The 18,778-nt window shown below is 39.9% G+C and overlaps 1 protein-coding gene across 1 annotated transcript; it reads right to left on the bottom strand.

Annotated features, from left to right (window-relative positions):
* Positions 1 to 1,499: 1,499 nt before the first annotated feature.
* Positions 1,500 to 17,418, bottom strand: LOC140227889 (neuronal acetylcholine receptor subunit alpha-3-like). Its single transcript, XM_072308275.1, has 8 exons — positions 17,364 to 17,418; positions 16,013 to 16,152; positions 13,486 to 13,530; positions 9,040 to 9,149; positions 7,070 to 7,940; positions 6,089 to 6,099; positions 2,636 to 2,771; positions 1,500 to 1,709 (listed from the first exon to the last, which is right to left on the bottom strand). The coding sequence occupies exons 1-8, from the start codon at positions 17,416 to 17,418 to the stop codon at positions 1,500 to 1,502; spliced, it is 1,578 nt and encodes a 525-aa protein (XP_072164376.1).
* Between the last annotated feature and the right edge of the window lie 1,360 nt (positions 17,419 to 18,778).

Genomic DNA, 18,778 nt, shown 5'->3' with positions numbered 1-18,778 from the left:
ATGCTCTTATCAGGACCAGTCTAAAAAAAGTGTTAACACGTCGGCCCGGATAATTGAATAATGTCATGACATCTGCACACTGTATTAAAAAATAAAAAAACACTCGAATGATAGAGAGCTTTAATGACCAAGTAAATTACTACTGTCTATCTGACTATCTTAAGTGCAATATCTAACGAGTTAAATTTGTTGGTATTTATTTTTGTCAACGTTGTGTATTTGTCATTTGGATATATTGTTCTATTTCCTTTTGTATAGTATTTGTCTATTTGTACATGTTGTATATTTGGAGACTGTTAAGATGATTTTCATGCCTGAGTGCAGGCCCTGTTTTATGAGGAGTTATACTTGATTTCTATCATAAGTCTATGGCAGCCTGTGCGGTAAGGGAATTTATAATCGATTGTATGTTTTGATAAAAAGGGACCCATGACGATAAACGATTTGAATCTTGAATCTAGACAATAGGTTACGGTAATATCTGTATACGATGGGAAAAATTATATGGACGTTATAATCGCCTTGTCTTATAAGGCAATGTTTCTTTCCAGTCAAATCATCATTGTATACAGGAGGGAAATATTTTCATTGAAGACAGAAATACCGACATCATGTCATCAGAACAGCAATACATTTAGAGAGAAAGAGAGAGAGAGAAAAAAGATGTTTGAGAGAAAGACTCATTTACTGCAACGCACAACACGGACTGTTGCCAGAATACCAGTGATCTTAATAAGTGATACATCAATGTATGCTTCCTCGTTGCTTTCTTCGCTTTCTGTTACTTAACCCGTTCCATACCGAGTTCTGAAATCCCCATAGACTTAATACAAAGGTCACCAGGTTCCGTAGGAAACTGGTAATTTTTTTTTCTCCACTTTTTTTTTCTTTATTAAGATTGCTGGTGCCATTCCTGTTCCCGTTGCATACAGCTCTTCAAGGGAGAAACGCGCGCGGATGTAACACACCCTGACACGGTGAACATCGTGAAAATGCTTTAAATATGTCAGAACGTTGTCGCTTTTCAAAGACCAGATGGCGCTCTTCACAATGGGCGTCGTCAAACAGATTGATGTTGTGACTGCACTGTTGTGCCATGTCTTTGCACAGAGAACAAAAACAAAAAGATAATTCAACGTCATGCCAACGTCATTTGAGAAGTTTCAGCCCCATAGGATCAAACGAGAGCTCGACGGGGAAAAAAAATTGCGATATCTAGCAACTTCCTGGTGCATGCAACCGTCAACCGACTGAAGGCTTTCTTCAATGAGAGTACCACGTCACCCTCTTCCATCATTTAGGTTATACAACCTGGGGCATGCAGTAGGCCAGGCCGCCTGATAAAAATGTTGGCATGCTGCAAAGAGTCTACACGCAGGTAGGTGGCGTCATCCAGCGATTGTTTGCCACCCCTCGATCCTACGGTGGCTCGGCCACGAATCGAAACAAAATCTGCAGTCGGGGTGAGAGCTCTTCACCTTTTCGACCACCACCGTCGATCAGGACTTATAGATGATGGTCTCGTTCGAACTTTCACTCGATCCGTTAAGCGCCCAGTCTTCGTAGCAGCAGAACCACTCGCGGAAGAACTCGATAGCGAGCGGCGCCTCGAAGATGATGACGACAGTGCCGATGAAGACCCCGCAGAGGTATATGATCAGGAAGATGCGATCTATCACCATGGCAACGAACTTCCAGTCTTCTCTTTCCTGTGGTTGCAGAGATGGAGGGAAATACATCGGTAAAGATATATAAATATATATACATGTATATATATATATATATATATATATATATATATATATAAAGAGCTTGCTTCTAAAAGGCTCTAAATCCATCATTTTCATTGGATTTAGCGCCTTTTGATATGATATATCCTCAGAAAAAGGAAAAACAGGGGAAAAAACGGAAAGAGAAATTTACAGGAACAGTTTGTAAAGAGATGTCGACTCTCGAATGAAATAATTTTCAGCTAGACGGCTAAACTTTTAGCACAATTATTACCGAGATCGTGATGGAATCTATTCTCGTCCGGGCACTATAAACCTTTGCATATCTACATGTATTTCCAAAACATTTCGCACAAACAAAACAAATTTCATCGCCCGAAGGGTCGGCCGTCCATTCAATGTTTCATAATTACAATTTTCCAGGAGTTAAATTTGCCGAGGGAGCTGTGGTTTGCTTTTAACGGCGACAGGTGCGAATTAATGTAAAGATCTGATGTAGGAGAGATTAAGGTAAAAACAAACAAACAAACAAACAAACAAACAAACAAACCTATCAGGGTTGATTGGATAGTGATTAATGATGCAGAGTAATTTCCATGGCATGGTTCTGGTACCCAAAAATAAAAGTTTTTAGAATGTCTCATATTTATGCAATGGTTTCGTTACATCTGTATAATTGTATAGTGAACTCTATATAGAATTAGGATCACAAGGAAAATAATGGAAGCGGCGATCTTTACATTTTTGAAATGGTTCAATATAAACGGAGTGTAACTTTAGATGGAAGGTGTTTAAAATCAATGTTGTACAATGATGAAACTATTGAACGAACTTTGACGAGGGAAGCAAATGTGAGGAAAAATCAATGGTAGCTGTAAATTGAACACAAAAGGAAAAAAAATTACCCTCTCGCTATCCTCTTCGTTCGCACATCGCCACGTGAGGTACATGATCTCTTCTACGGCTTTGTGAATCACCATCGCCTCGCTCTCCTCTTGGGAGGGCGCCATCGTTGGCAGGTAGCGGCCATGTCGAAAGCCACTGGCACCTGCGTGCAACGGAAGATTGGGAGAGATGCATAATTAATGGTAAAATACCCCAAACAGATACTACTTTCACACCACGTTTGTGCAAACTTGAATGCAGTTCATCTTATTGCAGTTGCAACGGAAATAAATTAAACGTGAAAATGAGTTTTCAGCATTCAACTTCTCAGTCACTACTCCACAGATGTTCGAAATCTTGAAACTGGATACCAGTGACAGCTCGTTATGATATGGCGGTGAGCAAATGTATCAAAAAGGCTACTTGCGAATAAGTTGTTGCCCTTGTAACATGCAGGCATAATTCTTGTTTAGAGCGTCCGGTGACATAGTTTTGATTTTCTTTTTATAGAACGCTTGCGTTGGCAAAATGCTGCTGAATCCTAAAGAGATATGTTGAGAAAAATATTTCTGGAGATTATCAGTGCTCTATAGGCTACCCATCCTCAAAGGGAGAATTCTCCTTCCTACGTCATAACTATTCCTATTGTTATCAACACGACAATCTCTAACTACCTTCTTCCTTCTTCCTAAAAGTATTGCAAAAAAAAAAAAAGAAAATACACAGCTAGTCGGTCTTTGCAAAAGACTTTTTGTTCAGACCTCCACCCCAGCTGATCTCCCTTTTTCATCTTTCTCTGCAAGATTTTTTTTTTTCAGATTCCCTGGCAATAATACTCATCAGCATTATTTCGATAGTGATTTGAACCATAATTGAGTATTACCCATTGCCCTTCATTTTCTGCTCTTCCTATTGCTGTAACTATTTTCTTGCAAAACAAAAATACGCCCTTTCCTCACCGATACAGTACAATAATTATTCTAGACTTTTTTTCTTTTCAAACTCCTTAATCACTCTTTGTACAGTATGTCCCCAAAAAAATTACAACGGGGCCCTCCGCAATGATATCTTTAGAAATAGAGAATCAATCTAAATACAAATTCAGGGTATGAAACTATAACTCATTGCCCACATCTTACAGAAAACCCCATTCAATTTGCTTCAGTGGTCAAAGAGAAATGAGGAATTTTGTAGAGGATGTCGGGAATCTCTTCTGTCCAGATTCTGTCTATTATTCACACACATGAGCATTGAATTACTAAAATTGGAAGAATCAGACTCATGACATACTTTACAACAATCCGCATTTCTCTGTGACCGCTTAATCAAATTGAATGGGGTCTTCTGCAAAATAGAGCTAAGATGTTATATTTTAAGACCCTGAAGTAGCACCTAGACAGGTTGATCATATTGGGTGTTATCAACTCGAAAATCTGATTGCAATTTTTGGGGCGACTTACTGCAGTATGCCCCCCCCCCCAAATTACAATCAGATTTTCGCATTGATAACGCCCAATATGATTACATTTTTTAAATGCTACTTCAGGCTCTTAAAATATAACATTTTAGCTCTATTTTGCAGAAATCCCCATTCGATTTGGTTAAGCGGTCGCAGAGAAATGTGGATTGTTGTAAAGCATGTCATGAACCGGATTCTTCCGAGTTTAGCATTTCAATGATCTTGTGTGTGAATAATAGACAGAACTTGGACAGAAGAGATTCCTGAAATCCTCTACAAAATTCCGTATTTCTCTTTGACCACTGAAGCAAATCGAGTGGGGTTTTCTGTAAGATGTGGGCAATGAGTTATAGTTTCATACCCTGAATTTGTATTTACATTGATTCACTATTTTTAAAGATATCATTGCGGAGGGCCCCGTTGTAATTTTTTTTTGAGACATACTGTATAAAGAATTTGCCAAAAGTCACTGCCTTACCCTGGCCAACACTCTGCACCCCCACAACTGGTCCAGAACTGTAACCTGACACTCACCAAAAGGACAAGTGCACAACCAGATAGACTTCATTCTGGTACCACAACGCTTTCAAATCTAATATCAACAAAGCGAACAAGAGAACCTTCCCAGGCGCTGACAGTGGCGGTGACCACAACCTTGTGCTTATAATCATCAAGCTGAAGTTGAATTCGAAATATCAAAAGAAAAGCCCTTACCAAAAGTCACTGCCTTACCCTGGCCAACACTCTGCACCCCCACAACTGGTCCAGAACTGTAACCTGACACTCACCAAAAGGACAAGTGCACAACCAGATAGACTTCATTCTGGTACCACAACGCTTCAAATCTAATATCAACAAAGCGAACAAGAGAACCTTCCCAGGCGTTGACATTGGCGGTGACCACAACCTTGTGCTTATAATCATCAAGCTGAAGTTGAATTCGAAATATCAAAAGAAAAGCCCTCGCATTCGCTTCGATCTTAAGAAACTTCAAGACCCAGAGATTGCGGAAATATTCAAAGCTCAAGATGGAGGAAAGTTTGCAGTGCTCAGTGTACTTGGCAATGACATAGACACTCTTGCTGGTAATATCAAGGAAGTGCTACTGACAACTGCTGATGGAGTGCTTAGGAAGCAGCAAAAGAAATCCTAACCTTGGGTCTCGACGGAGGTGCTCAACCTCTGTGACAAGAGGTGAGGGCTGAGGCATGCGAAACACACAAGTGGTGAGGCAAGGATACAGTACCGAGAGATGAATAGGGAGGTCAGAAAGAAAATCAAAGCCGCCAAAGAGGACTGGATTGAAGCTCATTGCAAAGTCATAGACGAAGGACTGGCAGAAGGGAACATCAAGGAGGCTTACAACACCCTTAAGACCTTGACCAAAACCAGCCAGCCAAAGTCTCCTGTCATAGAGGATAAAGGCGGCAACCTCCTGGCAAACAGCGAAGCAATATTGTGAAAAGGTGGACTGGCTACTGCAGTGCCCCTGCAATTACAATTACTCTACAATAAAGGATGAGGTGAAAAAGGCAATCCTCAGCTTGAAATCAGGCAAGTCTCCAGAAGTGGACGATGTCCCCACTGAGCTAATAAAGTGTGGAGGAGAAGCTACAATTCAAGCCTTCACATTATGCCAGAAGATATGGGAGCAGAACAGATGTTAAAGAGAGTGGAGCCAGTCCCTAATCATTCCACTTCCAAAGACGAGTACCCAAGACAGTGTCAAAAACACAAGACCGTAAGCATAATTTGCCACCCCAGCAAGGTAATACTCAGAGTTATCCTCAGCCGATTGACTGCCAAAGCGGATGAGCTGCTGGCAGACAATATGCAGGATTCAGAACTGGCCGGAGCACAGTGGAACAGATCTTTGACTGCAGGGTGCTGATCGAAAAACATTTACAATACAAGCGAGACCTTTTCCACAACTTTATCAACTTTAAAAAGGCATTCGATAGAGTGTGGCGAGATGGCTAATGGAAGATAATGAGATATTTCGGCATTGACGAACAACTGGTGCAGGTTATTCAGGCTCTCTATGCCAAATATAGCAGTGCGGTGCTCAGTTGGGAGAGTTCTTCAAGACAACAGTTGGCGTGAGGCAGGGTTGTTTACTCTCCCACGTCTTACTCAAGCTATTCTTAGAGAAGATCATGCAGGAAATACTCCAGAACCACCATACTTTGATCTCAATTGGTGGTAGACGCCTCTGTAGTAATCTATTCGCTGACAATATCGACCTCATGGGAGGCACCAAAAGTGAATTACAGGACCTCATCAACAGACTGGTGGACAGAGCAGAAGCCTAGATATATATGGCATGGAAGTGGGTACAGCAAAGTCCAAAGTGATGGTTAATAGCACAAACATCAGTGCAAACATCACTATGGTGGTGAGACCTTAGACGAGGTGACAAGCTTGAAATACGTGGGTACAACGATTTAAGATGAGACCTGTACAGGGCACAGCTGGCTGAACAGAAAAGCGAATCCAAGCTTTTGAGAACAAGTGCCTGCGGAGAATGCTCGGCATCCACTGCTGGGAACACAAAACTCTTAAATGAGTTTGTCAGAAACAAGGTCACCAGCCTAGGTTCGGCACGACTGCCTCGCAAAGACTGTGTTACAGGGCACTGTACAAGGTGGACGCTGCTGCGACCGACAGAGAAAGAGCCGGTTGGACAATGTGAAGGAATGGACAGCGCTGACCTTGTCAGACCTCCTCACAACAGCCGAAAATAGAACCGGGTGGAAACGGTAGTACGCCATTTTCGTGCCTCCCCAACGATTGCAGACGTCGAGGGATAAGTAAGTAATATAAAGACTGCTGAAAAGTATTACAATTCGGATTATGTCAAGAGGGACAACCATATCCATAAACAATGCAGTAATGGTCATTTCTTAACCAGACGTATGTTCTTCAAACAGATTCGTACTTGGATTGTTTCCGTTATGGTCAGGGCAAACATGATGTCATCATATTTACCTGGTATTTCGTCGTCTGAATTATCGTCCATTTCGGCATCGATATCGCGACGCATTCGCACCGTGTATTTATTTCCTTTGTTTTCCATGATGATCTTATGCGAGTCCAGCGCGCCACTAGCCATGGCTTCCCGGGTCAAGTTGATCCCGACGTGTCGGTAACGTTTATTGTACTGTTCGGGCCGACTCATGCCCAGGTATTTCGGGATGATTTCGATGAAGACCCGCCTGATCCACGGCGACATCGTGTGGGTTTCCGGGGACCTGAAGCGGACGTTCAGCACGAAGACGGTGAGGACGATGGACGAGGACACGACTAGCATGGTGAAAAGCAGGTACTTGACAATCAGCGGGAAGTGATTGGCGTTGGCCGGAATCTGCGCAGTGATTAGGAGCAGGAAGACCGTCATCGAAAGAAGAACTGACATGCAGAGTGACATCTTTTCGCTGATGTCCGGCGGTAGATAAAACACTAGTACTGTATTGAAGGAGATCAGCCCACATGGCATCAGCACATAGGCGAAGTAATACAGCGGTTTTCTCCGCAGTGTAAGTGTGTAAGTGATATCAATGTAAGGCTCTGCGCAACAAGGGTAAAACTGGCGATGCCTAGTTCCCGGGGATCTAATGATCTGCCATTCGCCATTGTCCCAGTAATCTCGCCTGTCTGCATTATCAGAGATGGGTAGCAGGTCCACCACGTCGCCATCGTAGGTCCAGGACCCGAACTTCAGGTCGCAGTGCTGCTCGTCGAATGGGTAGTACGCCACGTTGATTTTGCACGAACTTTTGTAAACGTTTGGCGGGAACCATGTGACCTGGCCATCATACTGGACGCTCGCCCAAGATCGAGACTGGACATCAAATGGACCATCGGCGCTATGTAGGATAATAATACAAGAGAACGAAAATGCTCAGAAGGAATACTCATCATGGAGACTATAACATTCTTGTTGTTTTGCTTCAATCAACAGATGTCGCTTTGGTTGAGGAGTCATCACACCATAAAAGATTACATTTTCGAGGTGTTTCATTTCTACTGGGGGAAAAATATACAAGCAGAAAGACGAAACCTTACCATTAAGGTTTCGCACGTCATTACGCAATGGCACAATATATTATGATAATTCAGATATCAGGAAATGTATATATATATATATATATATATATATATATATATCATGTGCTGTCTTAAAAATTAAAGGCATAATTTACTATTTGCAGATGAAACAAAAGCCCAGCAGTAGTGCTTCAAAATAGTTCTGAAATGTGAGTTAGGAATAGAAACAACCAATGTAAAAATTTGAATCAGTATAATCAATATTAAGTATTATTACATATACACAATGAAACAATGGTTATATAATAAAAATGTTTCCAGACTAAACCGTCTACAGTTATGGTTTATTGAGAAAAACAGTAATATTTACTTACATTTTTTGGATTTATTGCGCATTTTTTATATGGTAGGATGTTTTGTGATACAATGTACAACTGACCGACACATAATGCATCAAATGTGATATTTTGAAAAAAATTTAAAATTACTGCTCCCTCATGTAAACAGGACCTTTAAATAATACTGTCCACCTTCTTGGAAAGAATGTTTTTGACCGTCAAGATATACGGCTATAAATACTTTTTTTTCCAATATGAGCAGGATAATCCTTATGCATAGTGAAAACCTCTTTGTAAAAGTAAGTACACACAGCTTAACGATTAACAGACATTTTCCAATTCTATCTGCATTCATCATGTTTACATAATAATTGCTTTTTCTGACAACCAGTAAATTTGGCCGAGACTTGCTTGACGCCTGGTCGTCGAAAAGCTTTTCAGGTATTGAAATGGATTAAGTATGAACAGATGGATAAAAAGCTTTCAACTATACGGGTTCTGTTACAGAAAATAGCCATGAATTTGAATACACTCGTCAACTGGCACATCGATTATAAAAGCACTACACACAGGTCCTCACTTGTTATAGAGTAAGATGTCCGGTATCCACAGCTTTACGTTGGGTACTTTGATCTTCTCTATCCCGCCATAGTCCTTTGGATCCCATTGCAGACGATAGTCCTTCCATTGCTAATGAAGGGGGGGGGGATGAGGGAGAAATATAGAGCAAGGGAAAGAGAGAAGTAAATGCAGCATGGCAACGTAATCTTATTCATTCAAAGTGACGCTTATCTCAGTAACATTGCATTGATCAAGGCACGTTATCACACATGTTCCACGTGTTTCGGATTCATTACGCAAGCTCGCCAGCACCTTTTTAATGGTTCAATCTACGCTGGAAGCGATGCTAATACTACGCGATGCATATTAAACCGAATAATCCATTCATTTCCAGACGACCATTACAGTTGATGGGTGAAAACGTTCGTTCACCCACCACGCAGATACTCCTCTTCTTCTCTTCTTCGTTTAGGATGAAAAAAAAAAATAGTTGCACTTATTTGAAGAACATTGGCTGATGTGTTTCTCGCTCGTAAGAACTTACACAAAATTATGACGGTAAAAAAAAACCCTACAGCCTTTTTTCCCCTTTTAACCCTTACTATGCCAATGAGTCAAATGCGCAAAAATTTCACACACAACACTATGGAGAGAAAAGTAATGTGACACACAGAGGGTTAAAGAGGTCTTAATGCCCATCTCCTCCGAGAACATCGAGTTTTAAATTGAATTTTCACGATATCTATTTATACTGCTACCACGTAGTGTTATGCTTTCCTCTCATCTTTTCGAGGAATGAAGGGGGGGGGGGGAATGAAGACAGCTTTCAATAGTATAAAAGTAATGCAAGATATAAATGGTCCCCATGAATGAAATTGAAACATAGGCCTTGAAAATAAATTTATTGATTAAACATTTGTTTTGTTTGTTGGATTATATTGAATTTCATTTGCCTTGCTGTGTTTTAGTATTATTTCTTTTTAGTTCCTGTCTTTGAAATCGGAAATGCGTCGGCTTGTGAGTGTTATCGGAAATATTCCTTGAGACCGACGGTCTACTGGGCACGAATGGAACACCAAATCAACAAATCAAGGGGTAATCTCCACAGGGTTCAAACAGATAAACCATTCACATCCATCAGTCAATTGCCTTTTGAGTTAAAGAGGTGAAGGGGGTGAGAACGAGCACGCGTAAAGGCAATCATAACCGTGCCTGTGTCATTTAGGCCGAACGTGAAGGCATTTACGGATCGCACACTTAAAGTGGTTCAAGCCGACTGCCAACTTGACTCGACCACTCACCTCACGAAACCCTTGCATTAAAGGAGTGACAGTAATCAACAGGCACCAGACGGAGAAGAAAAAAGAAAATGAAGAAAAAGAAGACGAAGAAGATGAAGAAGAAGAAGAAGAAGAAGAAGAAGAAGAAGAAGAAGAAGAAAACAGCAGCAACAACAGACCCGACCTAAAGCACTCAAACTGAAAAGTGATAAGTGTCCTGACATCATGTCTCTGTGACTTGAGAAGAAGAATAGTGGGACGGATAAGACAGAAAAACCGAAAAGAAAAACGACAGAGATAATCGAGACAGATGAAGTTAAAAAGATATTCGGACACTTACAAATCTACCAAGCTATATACACTGATGTCTTCATGGAAACATGCACATGTACACTCTCGTATCACATTCCACCACATGCACACACTTTGTTTGTATACGATTACATTGTGCGTTAACATGTGAATGTGATTTTTTTTTGCCAATATTCATTCTTATGTTTATCTGTATCATATATATTTTGCACAGTAGAATGTTAATGTTTATGATGTAATTCCTGATTTATTTTGCGTTATGTTTTGTTGGAAAAAGAAGAATGAAAATAAATGAATTGAATTGAATTGAAGTGATTTGAATGCGTTTGCACTTGTCTAACAACATTGTTTTATTTGTTTGATGTAGCACTTTTCTGTAAAAAATATAGTTATCAATGTAATAAAATGGGGTCATTCACCACATAACAGTGTCATAAGCTTTATCCATCTTCTTTAGATTTAAAGCAGCGTTTATAGAACCTTCGAACTTACAGAAATTCCTGTTGTGTAATATCTTCCTTACTTCCTTATCTTACTTCCTCATAAAAACAAAAAGAGAAATAAATAGACGAAGGTACCACAGCTTGATGCATGTTTTCAATGACTTTTTGATGGAATTAACGTCCAGAACAGAACGGTTTTCATGAATGGCGTTCATGTTTCTCCCTTTTTATATTGAAAGTATTCTATTAAGGGGGAAAATACATGTACAGTGTGTACGTCGCTCCAAGCTGAAAAATGAAAGGGGATACGTATACAGATATCCACTCATTGACATCTAAAACTATACCATTGCTTTTAGTAGCAGATACATTGCAAACAATGACTCGATATCATTGTCTACAAGTGCAGCAACGACGACTAAATACAGCAGTATTAAGCCACCAAAAGAATTGTATTGCTGTTACCCGATAAAGTCTATACGAGACAAGTTTTTCCTTGTACTACTATCAAGACACAATTCAAGCTTCAAGGGCTGGCAATTAAAGCGTCTCCTCTTCGTAGTCCCTTTAATCCGCACTAACAACGTTGTCGACAGACGAGAGCAGAGCTTTTGCAAATGGCGAATATGTGTTCAAAGCATCAAGATAAATGGCAGCTAGATATCCGAGTCATACGCTGGATTTCGGAGATGTTGATACGCTTTAGTTGCGCTCATTGTCGGCGCTATTTTGGTTCCGACTGAACTATTTGAAACGTTCTGCAGAAGACAACTCCATACCGCCGTGGCACGCGTCCTAAATGACTGGGAGAAAACGCTTCGCATGTTTGTGAAAGTGCTTCTACGGTACTTTGTCTTCGGCAAAGACCGCTGTGTGTGTATCATAAAGGGCAACTATCGTTAAATGAAGTGTCACATACACAGACAAGTAAAGTTCTATGGTATCTGTTTAAGTAGTACATGGTAAGAAATTATTGATTTCGTTGGAACAAAAAGAGACAAAGGTTTTTAGAGTTTCGCTAGAATATGAGTGTGTTCCCGATAGATAATGACTAATTGTGGCGCCATACGGCAGTTTAACTGGACTAAGTGACATAAAAAGATGCGATCAAACGTAAGTTAAAAAAAAAATCAAACATAAGTTAGGCATCAACCAATCAGAATTGAGTATCCGCAGACTTATCATACTTATGCTTCAGTATAATTTTCTCAGTTATTATGATCTAAATTTTGAGTATGCAAAGCCAGTTCCGGACATCGCGTAAGGGAATTGGAAATGGCGAACATTTTATATTACGGCCGGTATCGTCAGCCTGCTATTCCTGATTCCTCTGTTACATAAACTCAACTTTGCCCAAGATAAACGAATAATGGTGAATCTGAAATTGATTTGATGGCCTTGTGCTCGCAGTATGTTGACACGGGGAATCTCGTGAGCTCATAAGATCCTATGAAATGTAGCACCCCTCAGTAGAGTGGGTGTGGCTGGTTTTAAAACATGACATGTCCTCTTGATATTGATTTTGAATATAATGAAGTAAAAAAAAAATGATGTCTATTATTTGCACTCTGCATATTTATTTCCCCCTCCCCTTTTTTAAGCTCAGATTGTTAACATGATTTATCTGAACTTGTTCAATTTTAAGTTTTCATCTGGTCTGCTTACGCCTTACAACATGTATCTAACGTTCAAGATGTGCCACATCTATAGGTAAGTATTACATACACTGGATTTGTTATGTTTTTTTTTTTTTCAGAGAAGCCTAAAGATGACGATTTCTTCATCCTATCAGTATAAATAATCCCCTTATATACATCACGTGTCTATCTCATTGAATGTATCCCCTTAATTTCTAACGACTTTTATGCCGAAACAGACATGAACTATATGAAACACGACAGACTTATTTCGGGGATTTATTTGCTTGGTTGATGATTCCTGTGTTTGTTTGTTGTTGGTTTTTTTTTTTACGTGATATCTATTTTTCTGTGCAATTTAACAATATGTCACTTAACTTTGATTTGGACTTGAACCAGAACATGTTCTCTATAAACACAAGTATACTGATACGCGATGCCACACACAGAGTCCGGACAACATGTTGCAACCATTGCAACCCGCAATTGACAATAAATTTCTGAGGTTATTATGCCAACAGCCAGGCAACAACCAAATATCTAAAAGTTATTTGTTGCTGTTGTGGTGGACGTCAATACCCCAGTTTGAAAAAGAACGCACAACCCATTAAAATTTAGCATTCGGTCGTAGGTTCATGGTCTTGTTTGTACATTTTTCTGCTTATTTGCTTTCTGTGAACAAAGATACAAAAATTTGCGAAATAAACAAATAAACCGTGACAGACGGACACACATGAATGCAAATTGATATGAGGATATTCAAATTTCCTCTTTTTTATTTTCTCTCTCTTACCTGCTTCACCCAGACTTTTGACGTCAGCACCTGATTTCTTTCGTCCTGGATATGAATACATAAAATAATGATGTATAGATTGTATTAGTTCATGTTGTTATACGCAAATCTTAAATTGGGAATTCAAAGTAGAAGGCAATTTTTTTTTTATTCTTGCTTAATTTACCAAGTAGAGAAAAATGACACAAACAGAGATAGAGACATTGTATTGAGTAGGACACAAAGTAAGGATGCAATGGAGTTACAAAATCCAACTAGGCTTTGATATTCGCCACAATCATAATAACTATTACACTAAAGAAACGTAAACAGAACAAAAGAAAGGCAAAAAACAAAACTCTGAGGCAATACACATCTAACATAGAATATGGATGACGGTATGTTGGATCCAGCATTGAATATAGGATATGGATATTTCCTTCATGTAATATGCCAATGGGAACATCATCAATAGAAGGTGTGAAAGGGGAGGAGAGGCATGTACACACTCCACATCACCCCCCCCCCCCCCACCCCCCATTGGCATAGCTCTCTTATACATTGAAAGATTGGCACTGCAGCATTTATCTAAATTTGGGGAAGTTTCCTTCCTACTTCCTCACTTGAAGACGTGAATCAGAAGAAGCCCATCTGAAAGAGGGGGGGGGGGGACCCTTGGCACCCTATTTCACCCCACCCCTCTCATTACCCCTTTGGCTTGCTGTAGCTTCCATTTACTTTTGAAGATTGACATTACGACAGCCACCCTCGCTATACCTCATTTCGATTCGCTCCCATTTCGACTTGCTCGCCTTTTTGCCTCGGGGCGTGATGGCGATATGTTATTTGTCTTCATCAAATGCCCGATCAGTTTCAATTTAATTTTCGTGCACGACGGCCGTGTAATCTGTCCACACCTTCATCAGTGTAACCCCGAGGCTGAAATTCCGTGGCATGATAGCAGTTTATTTATAAACTTCTCCTAACGTAGACTCAGTTTACCTTGTGAATGGGACTCTTCAGACATGCCGAGATGAAAGCATTATCAATTTATAATGATTAGTGCCCTGGATTTACTCATATCATAACTCCATATATCGTCATGACTTTGTCAGTTCGGGGCAGCATGGATGTAGGGAGATTTGCCTGCTCTTATATCTTGATTACTCCCATTCTGTTCGGTATCACTATAATCATTATTTTTCCCCGTCGGCTAAGAATTCTGAAGACAGTTGCACTTCTGTTGTCCCCGTGCTGAAGAGGTAAGGGAAAATAGCAATGATGCAGTAAAAGTACTCTTATTTTTTTTTAATTCAAACTATTTTTTCCATATAGGGTTCACAAATCGATACGTCAACTTTTACGTATCAATACTCAGTATACCTTCTATACAGACACTACTGATTACTATTGATTTTGGTAACTGACTATTCGAAGCCGTATAAACTTAAAAAAAAAAGAAAGAAATCAGTAACATTCCGCGCACTGAAATACCATTGTGGATAAACTGTATCTTTGTAAAGAAAAACAAAATCCTCCGAGGTTTCGCTGGATGCAAATCTCTTTAGACCACAAAGTGTCTGATCTCTTTTACGCCTGCTGTGTGGCTGTCGACCCACATTTAACAAGCCGTACATCCCCATATAGCTCCCTAAACGAAGTTCATGAACATACTAATTCTCGACTATACAGGAAGATTGACAGTTCATTAGGTACAGAATGAACGAGAACAGAAACAGATAGACGGCGAGAGGGAGAGAAAAAAAAGGAGAGAGAGAAGTCAGAGAAAAAAGAGAATGAGAGAGAGAGAGAGAGAGAGAGAGAGAGATGGGGGGCGAGGGTATAGAGAGAGGGGGAGAAAGATTAAAAGTAGCGTTCAATCTTGCCCTTTCCTGTCTGATTGGATCAAGTTTGGAACACATGCCATGACCACGCGCGCGGCCAATAAAGACCCCTGTTTATCTCATTAGCGCGAGCTGTCGAAATCGCGGTAGGCGGTCCTTGGCTCTGGTCACGGCCCCCTTATTTGCATAATTCAAGTGCAAGAGGTCGCAAAGTAGCTATTGATTGGAACATGAAACTGAGTGCGGCGTAGGGCAGCTAGCCCCTGTCGTTAGTAAATCGGTTATAGTCTAGCGTTAAGTCGCGTCTCATTCACAACCCGAATTTTCCCAATTTTGATACAAGAACAAAAAATGATGGTAATGAAACTCTGGATCATTTGGACAGCAATAGAAACTTTTCAGCCGTGTCGGAACAAATGATAAATGTGTTTCATTCGTGCAATGGACACAGATTGTTTAATTTGCGGAAAGATGAAATTGTTGATCCACCCCATTTCGCCTCATGAAATATTCTGCACTCATAAACATTCATTATTTGTGTAACGAAATACGCGGGTAGCGCAATGGTAAAAGGTGTTTTAACACAAACGTCTTCCAGTCTAAAATAATTATATATATATATATATATATATATATATATATATATATATATATACAAAGAGAGGAACATAAATAAGGAAAGGCAACATTGAAATAAGACTCACAATGTCAAGAATCTGTTGTATCGACAGTCCAAAGTAGACGTTGAGGATTTCAGACGCGTTACTGACGGGGAGCGGCAGCACGTCGTATTTGTCGAATAGCCCCGAGTGCAGTTCGGTCTCGAACTCCGATGCGATTACATCTACATCAACAAGAGACAAAGTAATATGAAAGTTGAATACTTTTCATTGTTTTTCTTACCGACATGGTTAACGCATGCGAGCAAAGAGATTTGGATTATAAGAGATACTCAACGGATTATTTTGCCTGTTTAAATCCTGCATTTTGATTTGTGTACACGATTTTGAGTCAATCCAATGATTTCATCGTTCATTTGCATTTTAGGTTTTTTTTGGGGGGGGGATTGGTTGTGGGAGGGGTTAGGGGGTGATTTAAATCATTCAGACACTCTCAGGTTTGTGAATGACTCCACTTTGTTCACAGGAAAAAATGCATATCAAGAGTATAAAAAAACAACAACAACATAATTCCATATCTACCTTAGATACTAACGACTACGCGAATGCGATAAAGACAGCAAAGAAATTAAAAGTTGTTATTGTTGTTGTTGTTGTTGTTTTAGGGTGTCTTAGTAATACATAACAGAGAGCATCAATATGGAAGCAGTACATAGAGGATATAAATGTATATTTCTTTTTTGCACGAAAAAGTTTCATATCTACCTTTGATAGCATAGTGGTATATCGAAGGCCTGTTTGTTTGCTCATTATTGTTGTTGTAGTTGTTCTATTTTGTTAAAGGGATTGTATAGCTTTGATTGAGGCCTAATTCAGGTTTCTAACATTTTTTGGTGAGATAATGAGAAACCTCTTATGAAACATGAAAGGTCATGTAATTCTATGAAGAATTCGACATTCATTTGATGAAAATTGGTTTTGAAATGACTGAGACATCCAAAACAGAGCAATTCTAATAAAAAGCAGGACCCACCTTTTATTACGATTGCTTTTTTTTTTTTTTTGGATGTTTCAGCCATTCAAAAACTGATTTTCATCGAATAAATTTTGAATTCCTCTTAGAATGGTATGCTCCGTACTATTTTATAAGTGTTTTCTTGGTATCTTGCAAAAAGTAAAAAGCCCAATTCTCATCTCCACTAATACTGTACCCTCCCTTTATGTGAAACTCCGTAGATGTTATCCTCTCTGAATTGCTGCCGTAATTCAGATAGAAACATTCCTACTGTTAAAATACCTTTACTTAGAATTCGCATTGGAAAGAGGTCACGGGGGAAGTAATTATAATGATATCAAAGTAGTTCAATCAGAAAGTACATATCAAGTGGTGTGTGTTATCAAAACATAACACATGCAAAGTAACCCGCGCATGTACCCATAGCCCACACCGCTACAATGGACAGCAGGACATCATTTATGGTCATAGACATGTTGAGTGCATCTGTTATCAATCCTCCTTAATTTCAATCAAAACAACTGGACACAGTTTTTCCACACCTGGGCTATACGAGGTAAACACGACCTATATTCCTGTACTGAAATTCCACACGTTGCACAGAGTAGTGGACGATATTACTTTCGAATTCAGCGCCCTTAGTCTCGAACACTGTGACTGTTTATGTTGTTTCGTTCCACTCTTGTTCAACTGTACTCCTCCCCCCCCCCCCCACCCTCTCTTCCATTTTATCGTCTGCCTCTTTCCAACAGTTTTGAGGGCGGGGGACGGTGGTAAGCAAGCGACGACCCCGCGATGGGAGGCGTGGATGACGAGTCGTATCGCATACCAGGGACTTTTGACGCGGCCGAGCAGGTGGACGTGTGGCGTCAATAGATGGTTAATTGTTTGATGGTCATGATCACGGTTACCATACAAAGTATGCCCGCGCGTGCCTCGCATGCAGTCGCCCGGGATTTAACCCCACACCTCATGGGATTATGGTGCCTCCTTTATCTGAGTAATTTACTTTAACGACAACCGTATATATATATATTTTTTTAATGAATATAAGTGAAATAAATTCATAAGATTATGTCATCGAAATAAAACAAGAAACATTTAAATCATTGTAGTAAAGCTATCAATATGATGGTAGAATCTTTGTATCTCGTCATTGCTCGTTGTATTCACAGAAAAAGAAAGTCATGTTGTTTGCTCAATGTCCATGAATAAATCAGCTACTTTCAAGTTTGCTATGCAATATACAACAATGGTTAACTGATGTGACACATCTTAAAGCAGAGTGGTGACGAAAACGCTTTTTAAAAAAGTTATGGGAAGTTAATGACAAACTTAGTCGTAAAATTTCTTTGGAAAACTTAACGAAATAATTTACAAGGATGGAAAGACTTGAACATTTGATGCTTGACGATCAAATCATTTCCTTTTACTCACTGATGAACTGTCCTGTCTTCCTAAATCACTTGCCTTCACATGGTAGTAGTTGAAGCACACACACACAGCATGAGCAATCACATACTACCTTCTCGACAAGAGAACATGTCATTATGACGTTATGATTCTCTGGCACGGAGTGATAAAGGGATGCATGTTTGGATGGTTTGTCGAAGACGAGTGATGATGGAAGATTGAGATAGTCAGAGATAATGATGTGAAGTCAAAAGTACAAGAATGACGGACTGATGAGGAGTGTTATCGCTGCCGAGCCGTGTCGCTGGCATCTGTCGGTGGCATCAAAGGAGCAGCAAAAGAACACATTGCGGGATGACCTACATTTTGGTGTCTGCTCTCTCATTTTCTTTCACGCCCTACATTTCTTTTTTTCATCCCAT

Source organism: Diadema setosum, chromosome 4, assembly GCF_964275005.1.
Source record: "Diadema setosum chromosome 4, eeDiaSeto1, whole genome shotgun sequence".
In the NCBI taxonomy this organism is placed as follows: Eukaryota; Metazoa; Echinodermata; class Echinoidea; order Diadematoida; family Diadematidae; genus Diadema; species Diadema setosum.
The sequence above is the reverse complement of the archived record's forward strand: the minus strand, read 5'-3'. Positions and strand labels throughout refer to the sequence as shown.

What these genes read in the sequence shown, in the direction of transcription:
- LOC140227889 (XM_072308275.1), bottom strand. Translation starts at nt 17,418, where the DNA reads ATGTCTATGACCATAAATGATGTCCTGCTGTCCATTGTAGCGGTGTGG. An exon ending in CAAAAGTCTGGGTGAAGCAG is followed by an intron (nt 9,150 to 13,485) that starts GTAAGAGAGAGA and finishes CCCCTTCATTAG; the next exon opens with CAATGGAAGGACTATCGTCT. An exon ending in GACATCTTACTCTATAACAA is followed by an intron (nt 7,941 to 9,039) that starts GTGAGGACCTGT and finishes TATCCTACATAG; the next exon opens with CGCCGATGGTCCATTTGATG.